This window comes from Lepidochelys olivacea (genome assembly GCF_965140295.1).
Source record: "Lepidochelys olivacea isolate rLepOli2 genome assembly, chromosome: 10".
Lineage (NCBI taxonomy): Eukaryota > Metazoa > Chordata > Testudines > Cheloniidae > Lepidochelys > Lepidochelys olivacea.
Genome location: NC_140420.1, coordinates 58,370,882 through 58,387,912, shown reverse-complemented (window position 1 = coordinate 58,387,912; position 17,031 = coordinate 58,370,882). Strand labels below are relative to the sequence as shown.

Genomic DNA, 17,031 nt, shown 5'->3' with positions numbered 1-17,031 from the left:
TTTTTAGAAAGGTAAATTTAATAGAATGTGACCCCATACACAAATAATCCTTATGTAAGGAGTATACATTAAACTTACTTTCTCAACAGAAATTTGTTGTCCATGCAGCTCTGTACGATGGAGATGTGCAATACATCTAGCCACCTCCGTACTGGAAGACATGGTTACAATGCCATAACACTTTGCTCCAGGGCTTCGTGCATTTGTGACCACCTTTGCACTAAGGACCTAAAAAATATATAATTTGAAGAATAAAGCTTAACATTTTGGATCCAGCTGGTAGAGAGAGGAGAAGATAATCTTTATTCTTAGTGAAAATTCTCACTAAGGGTAAAATTTTCTGAAGTCTTGAATGTTACCCCAACTCTCAGCTTAGTCACGCCAAGTTGTGTATCTGCTCAAAAAGTAGACACAAGTTTTAAAAGTCTTAGCGTATATGAAATACAAGAATAAAATTAGTATTCATCTACTAAAGAAACATTTTGTTAAAACTTTACCACTGTTTAAGTTTGTTGGCTAGACAAGTGAGAAACCAACAACTTATACGGGCACTCTAACTTCCAAGAAGCAAGCCACTCCACATGTACAGATGGAGGAGGGAAACCTCTTTTGAGAGTCAATACCAGACTGTCAAGTAATTTCAGTAGTGTGTCAGAATGCCTCTTGCTGAGAGGAAAGCACTGAGCAAGGTATCACCTCTGGCTCCTAGTGAAGTCGAACTTGCTACAAAGTACATAAATGCTGGGGCATCATTTCTAGATTCTGCAGCACTGAGGCAGCAGACTGTACAGCAGCTTCAATAAATGGAAGTTTAAACATGCAGTAGAGTAGCCTCTTTTGATATACTTTTGTTTACACTGTTTTCAAAATCAGTTTTTGATAGACCATAAATTTATTTATTTTACAGTAATGCAAGTCTACATTGTGGAAGGAGAAAAGGACAGAGCTGGAGGTTTCATCACTTGAATAGGAACAGTTAAGGATGTCAACATCTGAGGTGGCGTAGGAAGCAATTCAGGACTGTGGGTGTTTGTTAGATAACCAGACAGGTGTTTGTTAGATAACCAGCAGTGAAATAGTGTTCAGATGTAATTTATAAATACAAGCTTCTGGTTCTAATAACTCATTGAGATGCACTGTACACTCTTGAGCTTGTTTCAGGTGTGCAACCTGAGGAAGATACTGTAAAGAGCTTCTGAAGATTAAACAGATGCAACTATAAGACCCTAAAAATATTTAAATGAAGGTTTAGATTCTGTGGCAAACTGCATGTCAGTAGAATCCATGAAGTCCTGGTTTTAAGTCTACATACCAGGAAACAAACCCGTATAAACAGTTTTATGGATTTAAAGAAGTTTTGTTACGAAGATGGAAAGCCAAGTTAAATTAACAGTTAATACCTACATCACTGTCACAACTTTTGCAGATCTCCCCAACCCAAAACTGTGTAAAATGAAGTTAGCAACTGTCTAACAGAGCTGTATGTTTACATTAAGGTGTTAGTTTAAGGTGCAGAAGGTTGTGTGGATGCTTATTTCAATTTAAGAGGCTTCTCCATTTAGCTTAGAAGTCAACTAGGAACAAGTTTTAAACAAACAAACAAGCCACCCAGATAAGACAAAAAAAAAAAAAAAAAAAAAAAAAGAGGCCATAGCCTTTTGAACTGTTCAGAGGAAACAGACTTTTGGATCAAAAAGAATTAGACTCTGGCTATGAGAAACTGAAGGCTTATGCAGCCCAACTCCTCCTTAATCCTGACATGAGGCGGTCATTTTAGGCTATGCTACAAAACCTTTCCATTTGACCACTCCAGACTATGGCATACGCATCAGACAGACTGACCCTTGCAGGTTTTGGGAAGGAGAAATGAGAACTCAGTTGGTATGCAGATAGTAACTCAATATTCCCACCTCCTCTCATCTCTCACAGAAGATGCTCCAACAAAATCCTCTTCCTTCACTGCCAAGATACTTCTGCATGGACACACACTTATTCTGATGGCAGCTCTTGATGTTACCGTTATGTAATTTAGGTTTTATATTGGTCAGTCAGATCTGGTCTTAAATCAGCTCATATTAAAACATGAGAATATGACAGTTAGGTTCTTTCAATCAAAATACTGAACACAAATAAATACCTTTCCATATTTGCCAAAGAGATTTTTCAAGTCAGCAGCTTTCGTGTTGGAAGAGAGTCCACTAACCCATAGGTTTCTAGTTGAACTGCCACTGCTACCACTAACACTGCTTGCACTTCCTGGAACAAGTTTCACAAAGAAAACTTGAAGTTACTAATATGTGGTCTAATGTTACCATGATCACTAAACAAAAGTCATTACCACCTCAATTCATACTTTGAGAAAAAGTATCATTAGGTCATACATAGTGAGCCTTCCTGTATAATACATACCATAGAATTTCATCCATCCAGTTACCCCTGTATTTAGCCCAATAACTTGTGTGACTAAAACATATCCTTCCAGGAAGGCATCCAGTCTTTTTCTGAAGACAAGATCAAGAATTCACCACTTCCCTTGGTAATCTGGTCTAATGGCTAATGACCCGGTTAAAAATGTGCGCTTTATTTCTCATTTGACTTTGTCTGGCTTTAATTTCCAGCCATTGGTTCTTGTTATGCACTTCTATGTTAGATTAATGAATCCTTTAGTGCGTGGTATTATCTCTTCATGAAGGTACTTATTCAGCACTGTGAAGTCACCTCAATCCTTTAGTTTATTAAAAAAGAAGACTGAGCTCTAAGTCTTTCACTGTAAAATATTTTCTCCCAAGCTTCATATAATTTTTGTGGCTCTTTTTTGGACCCTCTCCAATTTTTCAACATCTTTTAAAATGTTGATAGTAAAACTGGATGCAGTATTCTAGTACTCACCAATGCCGGAGGGAGAAGTAAGATTACCTACCTACTCACTACTCCCATTTATACATCTAAGGATCACATTTGCCATTTTTGTCAGAGCATCACACTGGGAACTTGTGTAGAGTTGCTTATCCACCATGACCCCTAAATCTTTTTCAGAATCACTGTTTTTCAAGATACTGTAGGAACAAAAACTGCAGGTCATACCTAGATATTTGACCTTGCAGTTGTTTGTATTCAAACGCATTTGGGTCCTAGGCATACATACAGGCAATGCCAATAGTACCAAAATTGGAACTTCCAACCCTACAAACTATTTATTCTAAAAACAGACTTGCCACTGTTGTATTGGAGGGTCCTTAATCTTTTCCCATGTAATCTGGAGAAAAGACTACATATTATGTACTGAGCCTAAGTAATAACAAAAGGGAAAAATTTGAACTACATCATTGACTGTAATGCTTAAGTGTACTATATTTAAAAATATTAGATGGGGAATTTTATGAATACCTAATGCTTAGACCTTTTTACAGTGTACTGCAAATCCAGCAGTCTAAGTGTCCACGTGTTTTAAGATACTCCTGTGAAAATCTGTTATCTTTTGCTTTAGTTGTAACAAAATGGAGTTGCTGTATCCTAGTTATTAAAATGTTATTTGAAGTTATGTATGAAGTTAAACATCCAAAGAGAACATAATGAACATGTATCCACAATATTATGCGGGAAGTGACACTTTCACATTCAACGTGTGAAGTGTTTTTCTGTAGACAAATGCCATTTGCTGGACAGCATTCTGTTTAGTTCCAAATAAAAATGTTTTGTGATGGGGACAAGAATTCCATGCATGACAATTTAAGGACTTTGATATGGTCCCTCGCTGTGATTCTCCCCAGTGCTCATGGCCTTTTAGGCTTGGAGAGCAATTACTTATCTTATTACGCTCACCAACTATCATCTATGTAATTCTTGTTGTAACAGATACAGTAAAAGCAAATGGAATTTCCCTGACAGACCAATAGCTAAAAGGAGTTAAGACTCTGCTAACTATATAGTAAACAAATGCCTGTAACTGGCATTGCTACTGGTACAGTTGACAGCTAGTCAGTTGACAGCCTTCATTTTTTAAGAAGGGTAACAATGCAATGCCAAGACAATTTCTATGTACAGTAGAATCTCAGAATTTCAAACTGACTGGTCAACCACATACTTCACTTGGAACCAGAAGTTCGCAATCAGACAGCAGATACAAAACAAAAAAGCAAATGCACTATAGTACTGTGTTAAAAGTCAACTACTAAAAAAATACAGGGAAAGTTTTAAAAATATTGGACAAGATAAGGAAACTGTTTTTGTTCTGGTTTCATTTAAATTTAGATGGTTAAAAGCAGCATTTTTCTTCTGCATAGTCAAGTTTCAAAGCTGTATTAAGTCAATGTTCAGTTGTGAACTTTGGAAAGAATAACCATAACGTTTTGTTCAGCATTACAAAAATTTCAGTTACAAACAACCTGTATTCCACAGGTGTTCGTAACTCTGAGGTTCAACTGTACACGAACTTCAGAAGAAAAGATTAGAGTATTATACATTCATGGACAGGGCTGTGACTAATTTTAGGTTCTGTATCTAAAATACTTATTCTTCAAAATAAAGCCATGAGAACCAGAAATGGAGCTGTCCTTCTACTCATGATTGATCTGAAGTAGACTGATGTGTTTTAAAGTATTTGCTTAGGGCTAACTGACTTGAAAGGAGCTTGGAGGATTAAAAAACCACAGGAAAACTAAGGCCTAGTGTACTCCTACTATTATTGACTTCAGTCAAAAACTGAACCAATTCTCTAAGGCATTTTAGTCCATGGCAAGGAAGATATAACAGGTTAAGAGATGTTCTGCAGTAATTTAGCTTTTGGTCACCTCCTAGATTGATTACCATTTATCGGATAAAGTAAAAGGTGGCTTTCCATGTATACTATGGATACAATAAAACTGTATACTATGGATACAATTTTACAGTATTCTGTGTTTAAATCACAAGATATAGCAATATAAAACTAAGTGCTACAGTAGGAGTTAAGTTACCTTTATCATCCTTTGATGTTGTTTTGCTTTCTTTGGATTCCTTAGCAGAGCTGGAGAAGCAAATCATCAAAAGAAAATTGAAAATACAGAATTTTAGACACTGCATTTTACACTACTACTAGCAGGCAAGTTAACATTTCAAAAAGGGGTGGACTGGGTTATATTTGTACAAAATGATTCCCTTATGGATTCTTGCACTGATTTTCCCCAAGATGCCTGAAGATCTAGATTTTCTGACAATTCTATTCAGTGGATATATGGCAATCTTCTCCAGATTTCAGGACGGGGACTTGACTTCATTTTGTGTTCTTAGAACTGATAGCTGTTCATTACCATCACCACAAGGACACTTAAACTTGTCAATTTGAAAAAAATAAAAAATAAAATGCTGACAATTCGACAATGCAATCAGTAGGACATAGTTTCTATACGAAGATCTTGAATTTTTAAAAAGTAACTTATGGCGGTCAAAAAAAATATCTATAGGCAGGAGCATAAGATATTAATTATAAGATGCTTGCTGCTACCCCCTTAATGTAGAGTGATCTTACTGAATGCTGGTACTCAGTATCGTAAAGAACGGACATAGAAAGACAAACCTCTTTGCTTGACCAGAGGCCCCAGTAGACGAGGGACCTTTCTTCAAAGTGTCCTTTTCTTTGTCTCCAGATTCTGCTTTCTTTGAACCTTCTCTGGCTTCCTTCTTGACAGGATCACCCTTCACGCAGTCTTCCTTCTTACCATCTTTATGGTTCTCAGTCATCTCATAATCCTTGCTTTCCTTCTCCAGGCTCTGTGCAATGGTATCCTGCCCATCTTTTGGCTTACTTGCTTCAGAATCTGTAATTTTCACATTTTTACCTGTTTCTAGGAGGTCATCACCATCAAAATCCAGAGTGATGGCATCTTCAGCCTGGATTGTAACCGATATGTTATCATCCTCAGCTTCTTTCACAGATGTGTTAGCTTCCATCTCTTCATGAGTCGTATGATCAGCCTCAGCTAGGCTTTCTTCTGAAGGCAGAGGTTTAGATACTTCTTGTATACCATCACCAGAACCTGCTTTATCTAAGAGGATTTAACAGGAATAAATATGGCAAAACAAGAAGTTTAAACAATTTTATATGCATAAGCTAGAATAGGACCTAGAAAATACAAAGCCAGTTATTAGCACTGATGGAAGATTAGGGGGAAAAAACAAGGTGTATTAACATGTAAATAAATCCTTCACCCAGGATCACTCATTCGCCATGGCAAAATACATTTTCTAAAAGACAAATACCAACAAACAGTAGGAGTCAGAAAATGGTTCCATCCTGCAGATACCAGTTTTTCATAGCAAGTATCCATTTTCCGCTGTAGGTGTTAATATGCCATAAAGAAAGGCTTTCTTCAGATGCTTGCAGTTTGATTTAATCAGTGTTTGAAAACTTCCTTGTTGTAAGACTTTTAACCTTCCAAAATCCTTAAGAGTGACAGTCGGGAGAGTCTAAGTCAGTCTTCAATACAGTTTCAAGGTTCTGTCTTGATCCTCCTTTCTGAATGGTTGTTTGGCAGTCAAGATAGCTGAACAAGTCTGCTGCAGAAACCGAAGTGTGAACTTCAAAGTTCGTAGCAAACTGGTTTTCAGTCTTCATCCACTTTGCAGATTTTCAGTATTCATTCTCAGTCCCATAAGCAGTATCTCCAACAATATTCTTGCATTCTCACAAAACAGATGCTTCAGCGATAGGGTCCCTCGTAAATGGTGAGTCTGTAGGTTTATTCTCCAACTTCAACACTGTCCATCTTGTTTAAAGTGAAAGTGCTCCATGATCTTTCTAGTCCACAATATGTAGAATCCTTTGATTTCTCTCCAGAAAGTCTCTGGTTGGTCAGATGTGTCACACTTCTTCTGTAGCATTAGTAAGTAGAATGGCTTTAAAAAAAAAAGCCGCTGTTTAGACTCCTCCACGTTTCTGAAAGCTTCCTTTACCATCCTAAGCACAACCTGGCAGCATGTGGATGACAGTATGTGAAAAGTCAAGTAGATGATGGTCCATAATTGGCAAGTTTTCGAAGTTCAGTATAGTAATGTACTGTCTCATTCTGTTAAGCATCTACCAGTTACTGCAGTGCAAGTCTTCAATTTGTGCTTCAAGATTTATTGCACCATAGAAACAGAAGTCCTTGCATATTTGGTTTGTTTTTAATTAATAATAAGCATACATCCACCACAGTAACTGATATGTACTATCATCCACTCTTAAGAGAAAAATAAATCCACTGAGTACATGGATCTTAGTGAGCTTAATACAGAGACAGTCAATACTTAATACTAGAGACAAACCTAATGTTAACAGACTAAAAATTAAGCAAGTTTCACTTTTAATCTACCAGTTTAAAACCTCTCAACTCTACTAAATTTCAAAACATACCTTTTTCATTTTCTTCCTCTTCACCATTCTGCAAGACAGGGGGAAATCAAATTTAAGTATCTGTTTGTTATGAGAGTTTAAGCACAAAAGTTATGAATTTCAAGTCCACAGTAATCAGAATTTATGAATTAAGGAACTGTTTCCAAAAACTAAACAGTTTAATTAGAAGTTGATGGTACACATTGTTTATACCATCTTTTGTAGCCAGTGAGAATTCATATCACAGCATTCAGTAACATCTTTGTTTTCCAGTTAAGAACATTTCCCTTTCTAGAAAAGTTCCCTTTTCCATGAAAGGGAACTTACAACTGGTGGCAACACGTTACCAACTTCTCTTGTAGTCAAAGTGTTACTTGATATGTGTCTAGAGTTAAGGTCTTCAGAATGAGAGCAACAAGTAATATGATCTCTGTTCTGTTGCACTGTTCTATCAAAGGCAATTAACTAGTGTTAGACTTGAAAGTGAGAGTCTCCCTGGTTTGATTATTATACAGGAAATGTCTGATACATATGCTGTTTAACCAATGTTTACTTTTTTGTGTTATCAAAGTTAACTGAGAGGAAGATGATGATCTACTTCCACTGTGTATGTATGTATGTGTATATATATTATTTTACATATTCTGGATGTCTTCATCAGAAGTGTCTGGAACGCTGTATGAATTTCAGAACTGGAAGAACTTTACTTTTTTTAAACAAAGGTATCTGAACCTTCATCTCCAGATCATCATTTTTAAAATTTTAACTTTGGAAATGAAGTTCTGAAATGAAAGAGAGGAGGATTTTGTATACATTGTGTTAGAGATACTACATATAGTTCTTAAGTTTCACTAAAGAGGTACCTCAAAGTATTTTTGGGTAGATTAGTTAAGTGTGTGTATAATGCTCCCACAAGAGCCAAGTATAGTCACTTTGAGAGGACATCTCGAAGTCCAGGTCATCCTTAATACAGCAAGCAAAGCCTGTATTGCAGTCATTTGCAAACATATGTATTATACCATCAGAAGCTCAAAGGTGCAAGCCTGGTAACTTAACTGAGAAAGAAGGTCACTTTAAGCCAGGCTTTGCTTCAATTTCCTAATCGCAAGTTTAACAAGACCATTTGGAACTTACATGGACAGTTGGAAATGTATCATCTTCTGTGTCTTGAAGATCATTTTCCTAAGTTGAAAACACAGACAAGGGGCTTGCTAAACAAGCTAGTAATAATGACACTTACAAAAGCACCTAAAGAGTCAGGAATTCAGCTCTGTACTACTTAGACAGGTTAAGAGGAGCAGGGGAGTTTGAAGAAGTACTACCTCTTTTAGTGAGCTGAATAAGACAGACTAAAAGAGACAAACTTTAGCCCCAAAGAGTTTTAGACAGACTAAACAGAAATGTGTTTTTCGATGAAAGTTCATATAGATTTTAACAAGTGTGGCAAGGTACCTGGCTTTCAAAATCTTTTTCTGCATCTTCTCTTGTCTCCCCCTGTTTTGAATCAGAATATTTCTTTTCTGAAGGAGGCAGTTCTTTAGAATGCGAGTTCTCCTCTTCATTTTCACCAACTTCTTCAAAGTCCTTCAGTTCATCATTTCCATCTTGATCGCTTGCGTCTTGAACCTCCAACTCACTTTCCTTTCAATCAGAAGAACATATGGTATAACTAGAGGCATGAGCTAGATTTTACTTCCAGTGAAACAGAGCCATTGCTTCTTCAAAAGGATATCAAAATAGCTACATTTTCAACATTCTTTATTGTTGTCCTTCCTAGAGTTCCCATTTATTTTGAAGCACACAGCATGCTCACATGCAGAAAGGTATGCATCAAGATAAATCAAGCCATATAACTGAATGTGTGTGGAATAAGATATGATCAAATATCTTGTAGTAGTGTAAACACAGCATGAACAATGATTTAGATCTCCATTTAAGTTAGCTTGTGTCAAATGGACCTTTTCAGCTAAAACTTTGCTTCATTTACCGGACTAGAACAGTTCAGTATATAAGTTCTCAAAGAAATTTAGTTATTACCTTGACAAAGGAATCATCTTCCACTGAAGTATCACCACTTAATTCATCAGTTTCCTGTTTTTTACCTAAAAAGACAGGATACGCTAATGACTACAGTTGAAAGCAACTCCTTTTGTAAGACTTTACTTCATATGCATTATGGTGCAAGAGAAGGAAGGTTCAACTAACTGTTCTCCAGAATACTACAGCTCAACTGAATCACTCACCATGGTATAATTCCCAAACAACATTATGTTTTAAGATGAAACTCAAGGGTTATGAAATGGAGTTGGTATGTAATCATTTGACAGTGCACAATCAACAAAATGGTGCTTCTTCAATTCTGACCTCTCCCCTTTAGAATTTATTCCTTGCTCTTCAGACTCAATTCTTAAATTTAAAAAAAAAAAAAAAGTTATGTAGTAATTCTGATAACAATGAATGAAGTAGCATTAATTGTAGTTAGCAACCAACTCTAGGAGCTAAACTTTAGAATTAAGACCTGGCAATGAATATTTTCCATGAAGTTGAAAATATTGACAACTCTCCCTCTGAGACCGCTGTCACAAATCTAGCATTGTGCATGTACTTTTTTTTTTTGGGGGGGGGGGGGGTGGCAGTAAGGGAGTGGATAAGGTGACTGACAGAACTCCATTGGAGTCCATCACTTATCCTTTCCAAAGGAGTAACCCACATGTTGTGCACTTCAAATAATTACATGAATAAAAAGACACTGAACAACTTAATCCCAAGTATCAGCCTGTGAGTAACCTTTTAGAAAAGATCAAAATGCACAATCTGATCAGAATTGGTGCAAATGGGTTTCTGTGGGAATCCATGACCAGATGCAGCTGGGATGACATGGGCAATTATGATAACAACTTTGCCAATGAAGGCTTTTTGCTACTTAGTGTATTTGACACTAAGAACACATTAATGATTTGCTCTTCAACTTTTCACCCTCCCCTTCTTCCAAGGGATGGACAGTATATCTAGAGAATTGAAGTACATCACTCCTTAGCACAAACAGCCCCACATCCACCTTTGATGTAACAAAGAGAATCAGCTTTTTTTTTTTTTTTTTTTTAATTCTTCTAAGAGGCAAGTTCTAAACAGCACTTGAAAACTTGCAAACTTCCTGACCAAACAAGACACACATTGACCGTTCTCTCTCATTAGTTACATGAGTAAGATACAGGTAAATGCCCAAATTAGTTTTTATAAATGCAATTATAGATCAATTCAGATTTGAATTAAAAAGGCATCCTTTTGCCATGTTTAGCATTGCTGCTTTGTATTTGGAGTGCAATACCATGAAATTAGCAAGGTACAAGTGGCAACGAAAAAATTATGATCAAAAAGGCATGTTTTAAGATGCTAGCCTTCCTTAGAAGGTGAGTGACTTAACAGAAAGATGCTTTCCACTCCATGGAATCCTCAGATCTTGGGAACATGAGTCTAATCTAGACTGTTTTAGAATGGTACTTTTTTTTTTTTTAAAGTAAACTTGGGCAATCCTGCCAGTGGCAGCTATATTCAGGTATGTTCCAACAATCTTCTAGTCCATGTAAACAAAGGATAAATGAAGAATGAAATGTAATTAAAAGCATTATCACTGAACAGGGACTTTTGTACTTGTCCTTTCGGCTTCACAATTTGCTTCTTATTAAAACAAAAAAGAATCAATCAAATTGAATGCTTTGTTGGCATTCACAGGGCTTCTCCATGTTCTACCCTAGATCCTTGAACTTCTCCTGCACCCGTATCCAGATAAACACACACACTATGCTCATGAGGCAAGTGTTCTTGATGCTACAGGTGTCCAGCAAAGGCCTATTTCATTGAATAGCTGTCAGTCTCTAGACTCTTCAAAGGGTGTTTCTAAAATTCATCTGCTTGCCATGCACAGGAAAATTAACTAGAACCATTTTGTGGTGGGAGAGGTGCTCTTCCCCCCGACATGAAAGTCCTCAGACATTATGGCACTCAAAGGCATCTCTCTTGAAAGCCAGATTTCTGAAAGTGTCCTCATCAGAAGCCAAATGAATGGGAGTATCAGAAGGATTTTTCCATTTTTATTTTTTGTATAGCCAAGACCAGACAGGAGGACACTTGTTGCTACTCCAAGTCTCTCTCTCCATGATGATCAAGTACTTGCAGTCCACCTTAATACATTGAAATAAAAGCAAGCAGACATTTATTCCTTGATGTTACAAGAGCGTGTTCCAAATATGAGAAAATAGTCCTCTTCTAGTGAAACTATGATGCCCTTGTCCCCTCAAAAAAGTATCAGTACAACTTATTCCAGTGCAATTACTACTTAAAGGTGCTGATGCAGATAGTTTTCTAATGTTGGTGCAATATGGCTCTCTAATATTGACAGTATATCTTGACAAAAAGAGGCCCTCAGAGACTGAAGTGTTCAGTACTATTCAATGGTGCTGACGTAAATGAACTAGATTACTACTGGTCCATCCACAGGTGAACAAGCACAGAGTTATGTGTGCCCACACAGCTAAGGTCAGATCCCCGGAAAGCATTTTTTCAGCAAGAGAACAACTGTTATGCAAGGTCAGCATAATCTAGAGGACCAATACTTAGGGCTAAAAGGCACATGTTATTGTCGCTAGAGAACCCCTGGTAGCCCACAGCAGTGCCTATGAAACAAAGCAAGATAGCAACACACAGGAAAGAATCCCATGCACTGCTACAGACTAGGGACCAAGTGGCTACGCAGCAGTTCTGTAGAAAAGGACCTAGGGGTTACAGTGGACGAGAAGTTGGATATGAGTCAGTGTGCCCTTGTTGCCAAGAAGTCTAACAGCATTTTGGGCTGTATAAGTAGGAGCATTGCCAGCGGATCCAGGGACACGATCATTCCCCTCTATTCGGCATTGGTGAGGCCTCATCTGGAGCATTGTGTCCCACACAACAACAACAAAGAGTCCAGCGGAGGGCAACAAAAATAATTAGGGGACTGGAGCACGTGACTTATGAGGAGAAGCTGAGAGGACTGGGATTATTTAGTCTGCGGAAGAGAGGAATGAGGGGGGATTTGATAGCGGCTTTCAACTACCTGAAAGTGGGTTCCAAAGAGGATGGATCTAGTCTGTTTTCAGTTGTAGCAGATGACAGAACAAGGAGTAATAGTCTCAAGTTGCAGTGGGGGAGGTTTAGGTTGTATATTAGGAAAAAACTTTTTCATTAGGAGGGTGAAGCACTGGAATGGGCTACCTAGTGAGGTGGTGGAATCTCCTTCTTTAGGAGTTTTTAAGGTCAGGCTTGACAAAGCCCTGGCTGGGATGATTTAATTGGGGATCGGTCCTCCTTTGAGCACGGGGTTGGATTAGATGACCTTGTAAGATCCTTCGTCCCACATCAGCCCTGACAGGGTTAAGGAAGCTGAGACAGAGACAGTTATGATAGGCCACACATGAGGGGCTTAGGCTGGCAAAGCAACCCCTAATTGAAAAATGAAGCTCAGCTGAGCAGGTATGGGCTGGGCTAGTATAAAGCCTAGAAGCTGACAACAGAAAGGGCTGCAGTGAGGAAACTTGCACCCACCTTCTGTTCATTAGAGAAGGAAGGAGGGAACCCCTGGAAAGAGTAAGACACTGGTTCTGAAGAAAAAAGGTATAGTACAGCTTGGTCTACATTCCAAATTTTATGTCAGTATAACTATGTCCAGGAAGATTGTTTGCAGATTTGAAAATAGCTATACTTGAACAAAAAAAACCTTCAGAAACAGACTTCAAAGAGAAACAGTAGAACTAAAATTCATTTGCAAATTTAACACCATTAATTTGGGCTTGAATAGGGACTGGCTGGCTCATTACAAAAGCAGCTTTGCCTCTCCTGGAATTGACACCTCCTCATCTATTATTGGGAGTGGACTACATCCACCCTGATCGAATTGGCCATGTCAACACTGGCTCTCCACTTGTGAGGTAACTCCCTTCTCTTCATGTGCCAATATATTTATGTCTGCATCTGTAATTTTCACTCCATGCATCTTCTTACCAACGAAAGCTTAGGCTCAAATAAATCTGTTAGCCTTTAAGGTGCCACTGGACTTGTTTTTGTGGATACAGACGAACAGAGCTACCCTCTGATATCTGGTATAGACAGCGTTATGTTGACAGGAGGACTTCCCCGTGGAGGAGGTGGAGCTCTACACCAATGGGAAAAGATCTTCCATTGGCATAGGTAGCTTCTTCACTAACTGCTACAGTGATGCAGCTGTGCCACTGTAGTGCTTAAGTGTAGACAAGCCCTCAGAAGAGAGAAGGGCGGAGAAGAAAACCCGTTGGGAGTAGGAAGCAGTCCAGAGAGAGAACGAACGTGAGCAGCAAGACTGTGGACTGACCAGACCTTGGCTGCATGTTACAGGGTCTTTGTGCTAGAACCCAGAATAGGGTGCAGGTCTAGGTTCCCCTACTAGCCACTGACAGAGTGGCATTGTCTGGACAGCAGGTCCAGTGAGATTCTATACCCCAGAAGAGGAAATGACATGACTGGAGGGCCAAATCATGAAGAGGAAGATGCAGATCCTGGAACAAGAGAGGGCTCACAGTGTGAGAGAGTACAATAGGTTTAGAGACCTCAAGGGGAGGCATCAGCCCTGGAAGAGGCACCATCCACAATAAGTGAACACTGCAGGACTGTGCCCGATAATAAAAGGGGGCAGAGATAAGATCACACTAATAGACTGAGGCATTTAGGAGTATCCCAAAGGAAACTGAGTTAAATGGTGGTGGAAGATTATCTAGTATACATCAGTTTTTCCTGTTGAGAGACAGATGCCTCTTGAAAACTATCAGCCAGAGATATAGGTAACCAAGGAGTAGTGGCAGGGAAATGTATGTGAATACAGACAGCAGGGTTTATACCAAGAAACTTGATGTAACAAGTGGCATGACTGTATAAGTCACTTCAAATGTCACTATCTCCCTTGGATACGATATTATAGTTCTACTGCACAGCAGTATTGTGTACAGTTTTTGTACTGACGCCAAGTAGCATGTTTGACTGACACAAAAAAATCTGCGTTGGTGGATATCATTAACAGCCAGGAAAACTAGGGGTCTTTTTTGGGGTAGAGATGTGCCTTATCTTTAAGTATTTTATTATTTTTGAAAGATTGACATTCAGGAGGGCGCTATATCATTTAGGGACATGAAGGTTAAGTAGTGTGGAGGAATAAGACGGCAACAGTACTATAGCATGTGCTAGTAAATATACATCTTTTAGTGATATAATGGGGTTGGATAGTAAAGGAACCAAATTCATTCTGGTGGTATCAGGGTCAGATATCTACAGGCAGATGCATGTTACTTCCACAAATACACACTGCCTTTAAACTGCAATTATGGCCTGAAATTAGACAAGGAAGTTTGTTATGTGAAACCAATGGGTCTTGTTTAAATATAGTTTAACAAATTAACTAATGTCCTTGCTTGCGTTAGCATCTTGGTATTAAAACTTGCTTTAATGTTTACTACTTATTCATCCTGTTTTATTTTATGTTATAGACAAAATGTTTCAAACTCAAGTTCCTGAGCATTAGCACAAAGCTGCAGCATTTGGGTTGCAAATACTCCAGGGGAATGTTCACATCTAATAATATTTCACAGAAAACATTACATAATTCCCTTGTAGGTGAGTTACAACATCTGACCTAGACACCTAAAAAGTTACTAGGATCTTCACATGTGGCCAGAACAACATTTTGGTGACAGCATTCAGCACTGAACAGGTGATTAAGGAAACGAGATTTTAAAAACAAAAAAATACAAAAAACAATGTGCCTGCACACGAGGTATTAGCTATTAAATCCAGGAGTGAAGCGGCACAACAGAAGTTATTCAAGCAAGTTCTATTTAGCACTCAGTTTTATCTGGGCCTGAAAAGTTGGACACCTATTAGCTTTTTTTTTTAATTTTGAAGACCTCTACTGATTTGCTCTCTGAAAAGTCTGAAGTTGCTACTTGAATGGAAAAACCTTTGGTCTCCCTTTCAGATGTTCCAAAGAAGGCTCTCTTCCTTCTTATCCTTCCCCCAGCCTCCTTCTAATGGATCTACTACTTCCCTTACAACTTCAGTGGCAGTCCTGCTGTTCACAGCTTTCCCCCACCCCAGCAGTAGCTGTATCAAGTTCAGGGAGCAGTAAAATTGTCCTTACTATAATGTTCTGAATAGCAACAGTAAAGCCTGCTAGATACTTATTAGCTTCACCCTGCAGCAGCCCAGAGAAAGCTATGAGCAGCAGAAACTACAGCAGTTGGTTTGAAAAGTCTATCAGGGAGGGAAAACTGCATCTGTTGACACTAAAGGACTATTTTTGAAACCAGAATGGCTTGAGTCTTAGAGCTTGTCTACACATACAGTGGTGCAGTTGCACCTCTATGTTGAAAAGAGTGCCGTCCATAGCATTGTCCACACCGGCCCTCATGTCGATGTAATTTACATCGCTTGTGGGTGGTTTATTCAGACCTCTGAATGATTTAAGTTATGCTGACATAACCTGTGTTTACACTAGAGGTTAAGTCTTAAAGGAAAGCTCAGTTTCTGAAGAAATTAATGGCTTAAATTCCCCTGCTTACCAGGGAAAACTTCCTGGGACAAGCTAACCAATGCATTTTTCCAAGTGCTAGTCTTTCCAACTGGAGGAAAGAGTCAGGTTTATAAGAGATTAAAGTAATAGCATTTTAGCAGAAAAGTTAAATCTCTATCGTGGAAGAGAGAAACAAGCAGGAGGGGAAAACAACATCATGGGGTTAAATTAATGCATATCATCCTAACCAAAGTAACTAACAAAGGAATATATGGTTGCTAAACAGTCACTTTGGTCTCACTGTGGACGAAAAGGTATTGCAGTAAGTCCACTGAAAGCCAAGACTGGGAAAATCTGACAGATTATATTGACAAATGAAAACATTCCTTCAGGATATTCACTTTAGAAGATGAACATATCTGAATACGGTAAGAGTATCATTCTTCCATGCAGTCAGCCAAGCAGTGTGTTTGTAATGTTATAGAAAACAAATATGAACAGTGTGAATTATATTCAGGTTCTATCAAAGGGCCCTTGTTAACAGAAACATATGTGAATCACGCAAGCATCCAATTATAATCCATTTCCATAAATTTTCAAAGTGGGTGAGGAGAAAGTGAGAACTCATCTTAAGACCAATGACATCTTTTTGAAAAAAGGGAAGGGTTCATATTTTATAGGTAAACCTATAATTTCTACATATTGCTACAGAAAAGCTGGAAGCCACATCTTAAATAGCAGCTGTCAAAGACTTCCCCAAACAGTAATATCCTCAGAAGGCAGAGTGACAGGGTGAAGGTCTAGACTATCCAAGAGGGACCTTGTCAGAGGCCAATTCAATATAGTGGTGTGCATATCAGTCATGATTTAGAGGGCTGAAGAAGAAAGGAGGCAAACACTAACCATAGCAGCAGAAGGAGTAACTCAGGTCTTAGTTTACTTTTTGCTAAATACACAACCCAGTATAACAAGATCAGTAGAAAGGCTTCTAAATTTTCAAGCTTCCATACAATTTTAAGTTTCCTCCTTAACAATGTAGTAATTTCAAATGAGAAAGTGAAATTGACTATTAGAAGCAAAACCAAGTCTATTTTGTTTCTTTTTGCGTTTA

At 38.3% G+C, this 17,031-nt stretch overlaps 1 protein-coding gene across 2 annotated transcripts in view; it reads right to left on the bottom strand.

Moving 5' to 3' along the window:
• SLTM (SAFB like transcription modulator) overlaps nucleotides 1–17,031 on the bottom strand; it is a 28,892-nt gene that overhangs the window by 10,067 nt on the left and 1,794 nt on the right. Inside the window, exons 3-10 of one of the 2 annotated variants that reach the window (XM_084641189.1) lie at nucleotides 9,389–9,453; nucleotides 8,804–8,992; nucleotides 8,486–8,533; nucleotides 7,373–7,400; nucleotides 5,555–6,023; nucleotides 4,956–5,005; nucleotides 2,138–2,256; nucleotides 79–228 (exon numbers count right to left, since the gene is read on the bottom strand). In XM_084641189.1, coding sequence (XP_084497315.1) covers nucleotides 79–228; nucleotides 2,138–2,256; nucleotides 4,956–5,005; nucleotides 5,555–6,023; nucleotides 7,373–7,400; nucleotides 8,486–8,533; nucleotides 8,804–8,992; nucleotides 9,389–9,453 — 1,118 coding nt within the window. The remainder of the gene's footprint in view (nucleotides 1–78; nucleotides 229–2,137; nucleotides 2,257–4,955; nucleotides 5,006–5,554; nucleotides 6,024–7,372; nucleotides 7,401–8,485; nucleotides 8,534–8,803; nucleotides 8,993–9,388; nucleotides 9,454–17,031) is intronic. The other variant, XM_084641190.1, reaches the window with a different exon arrangement.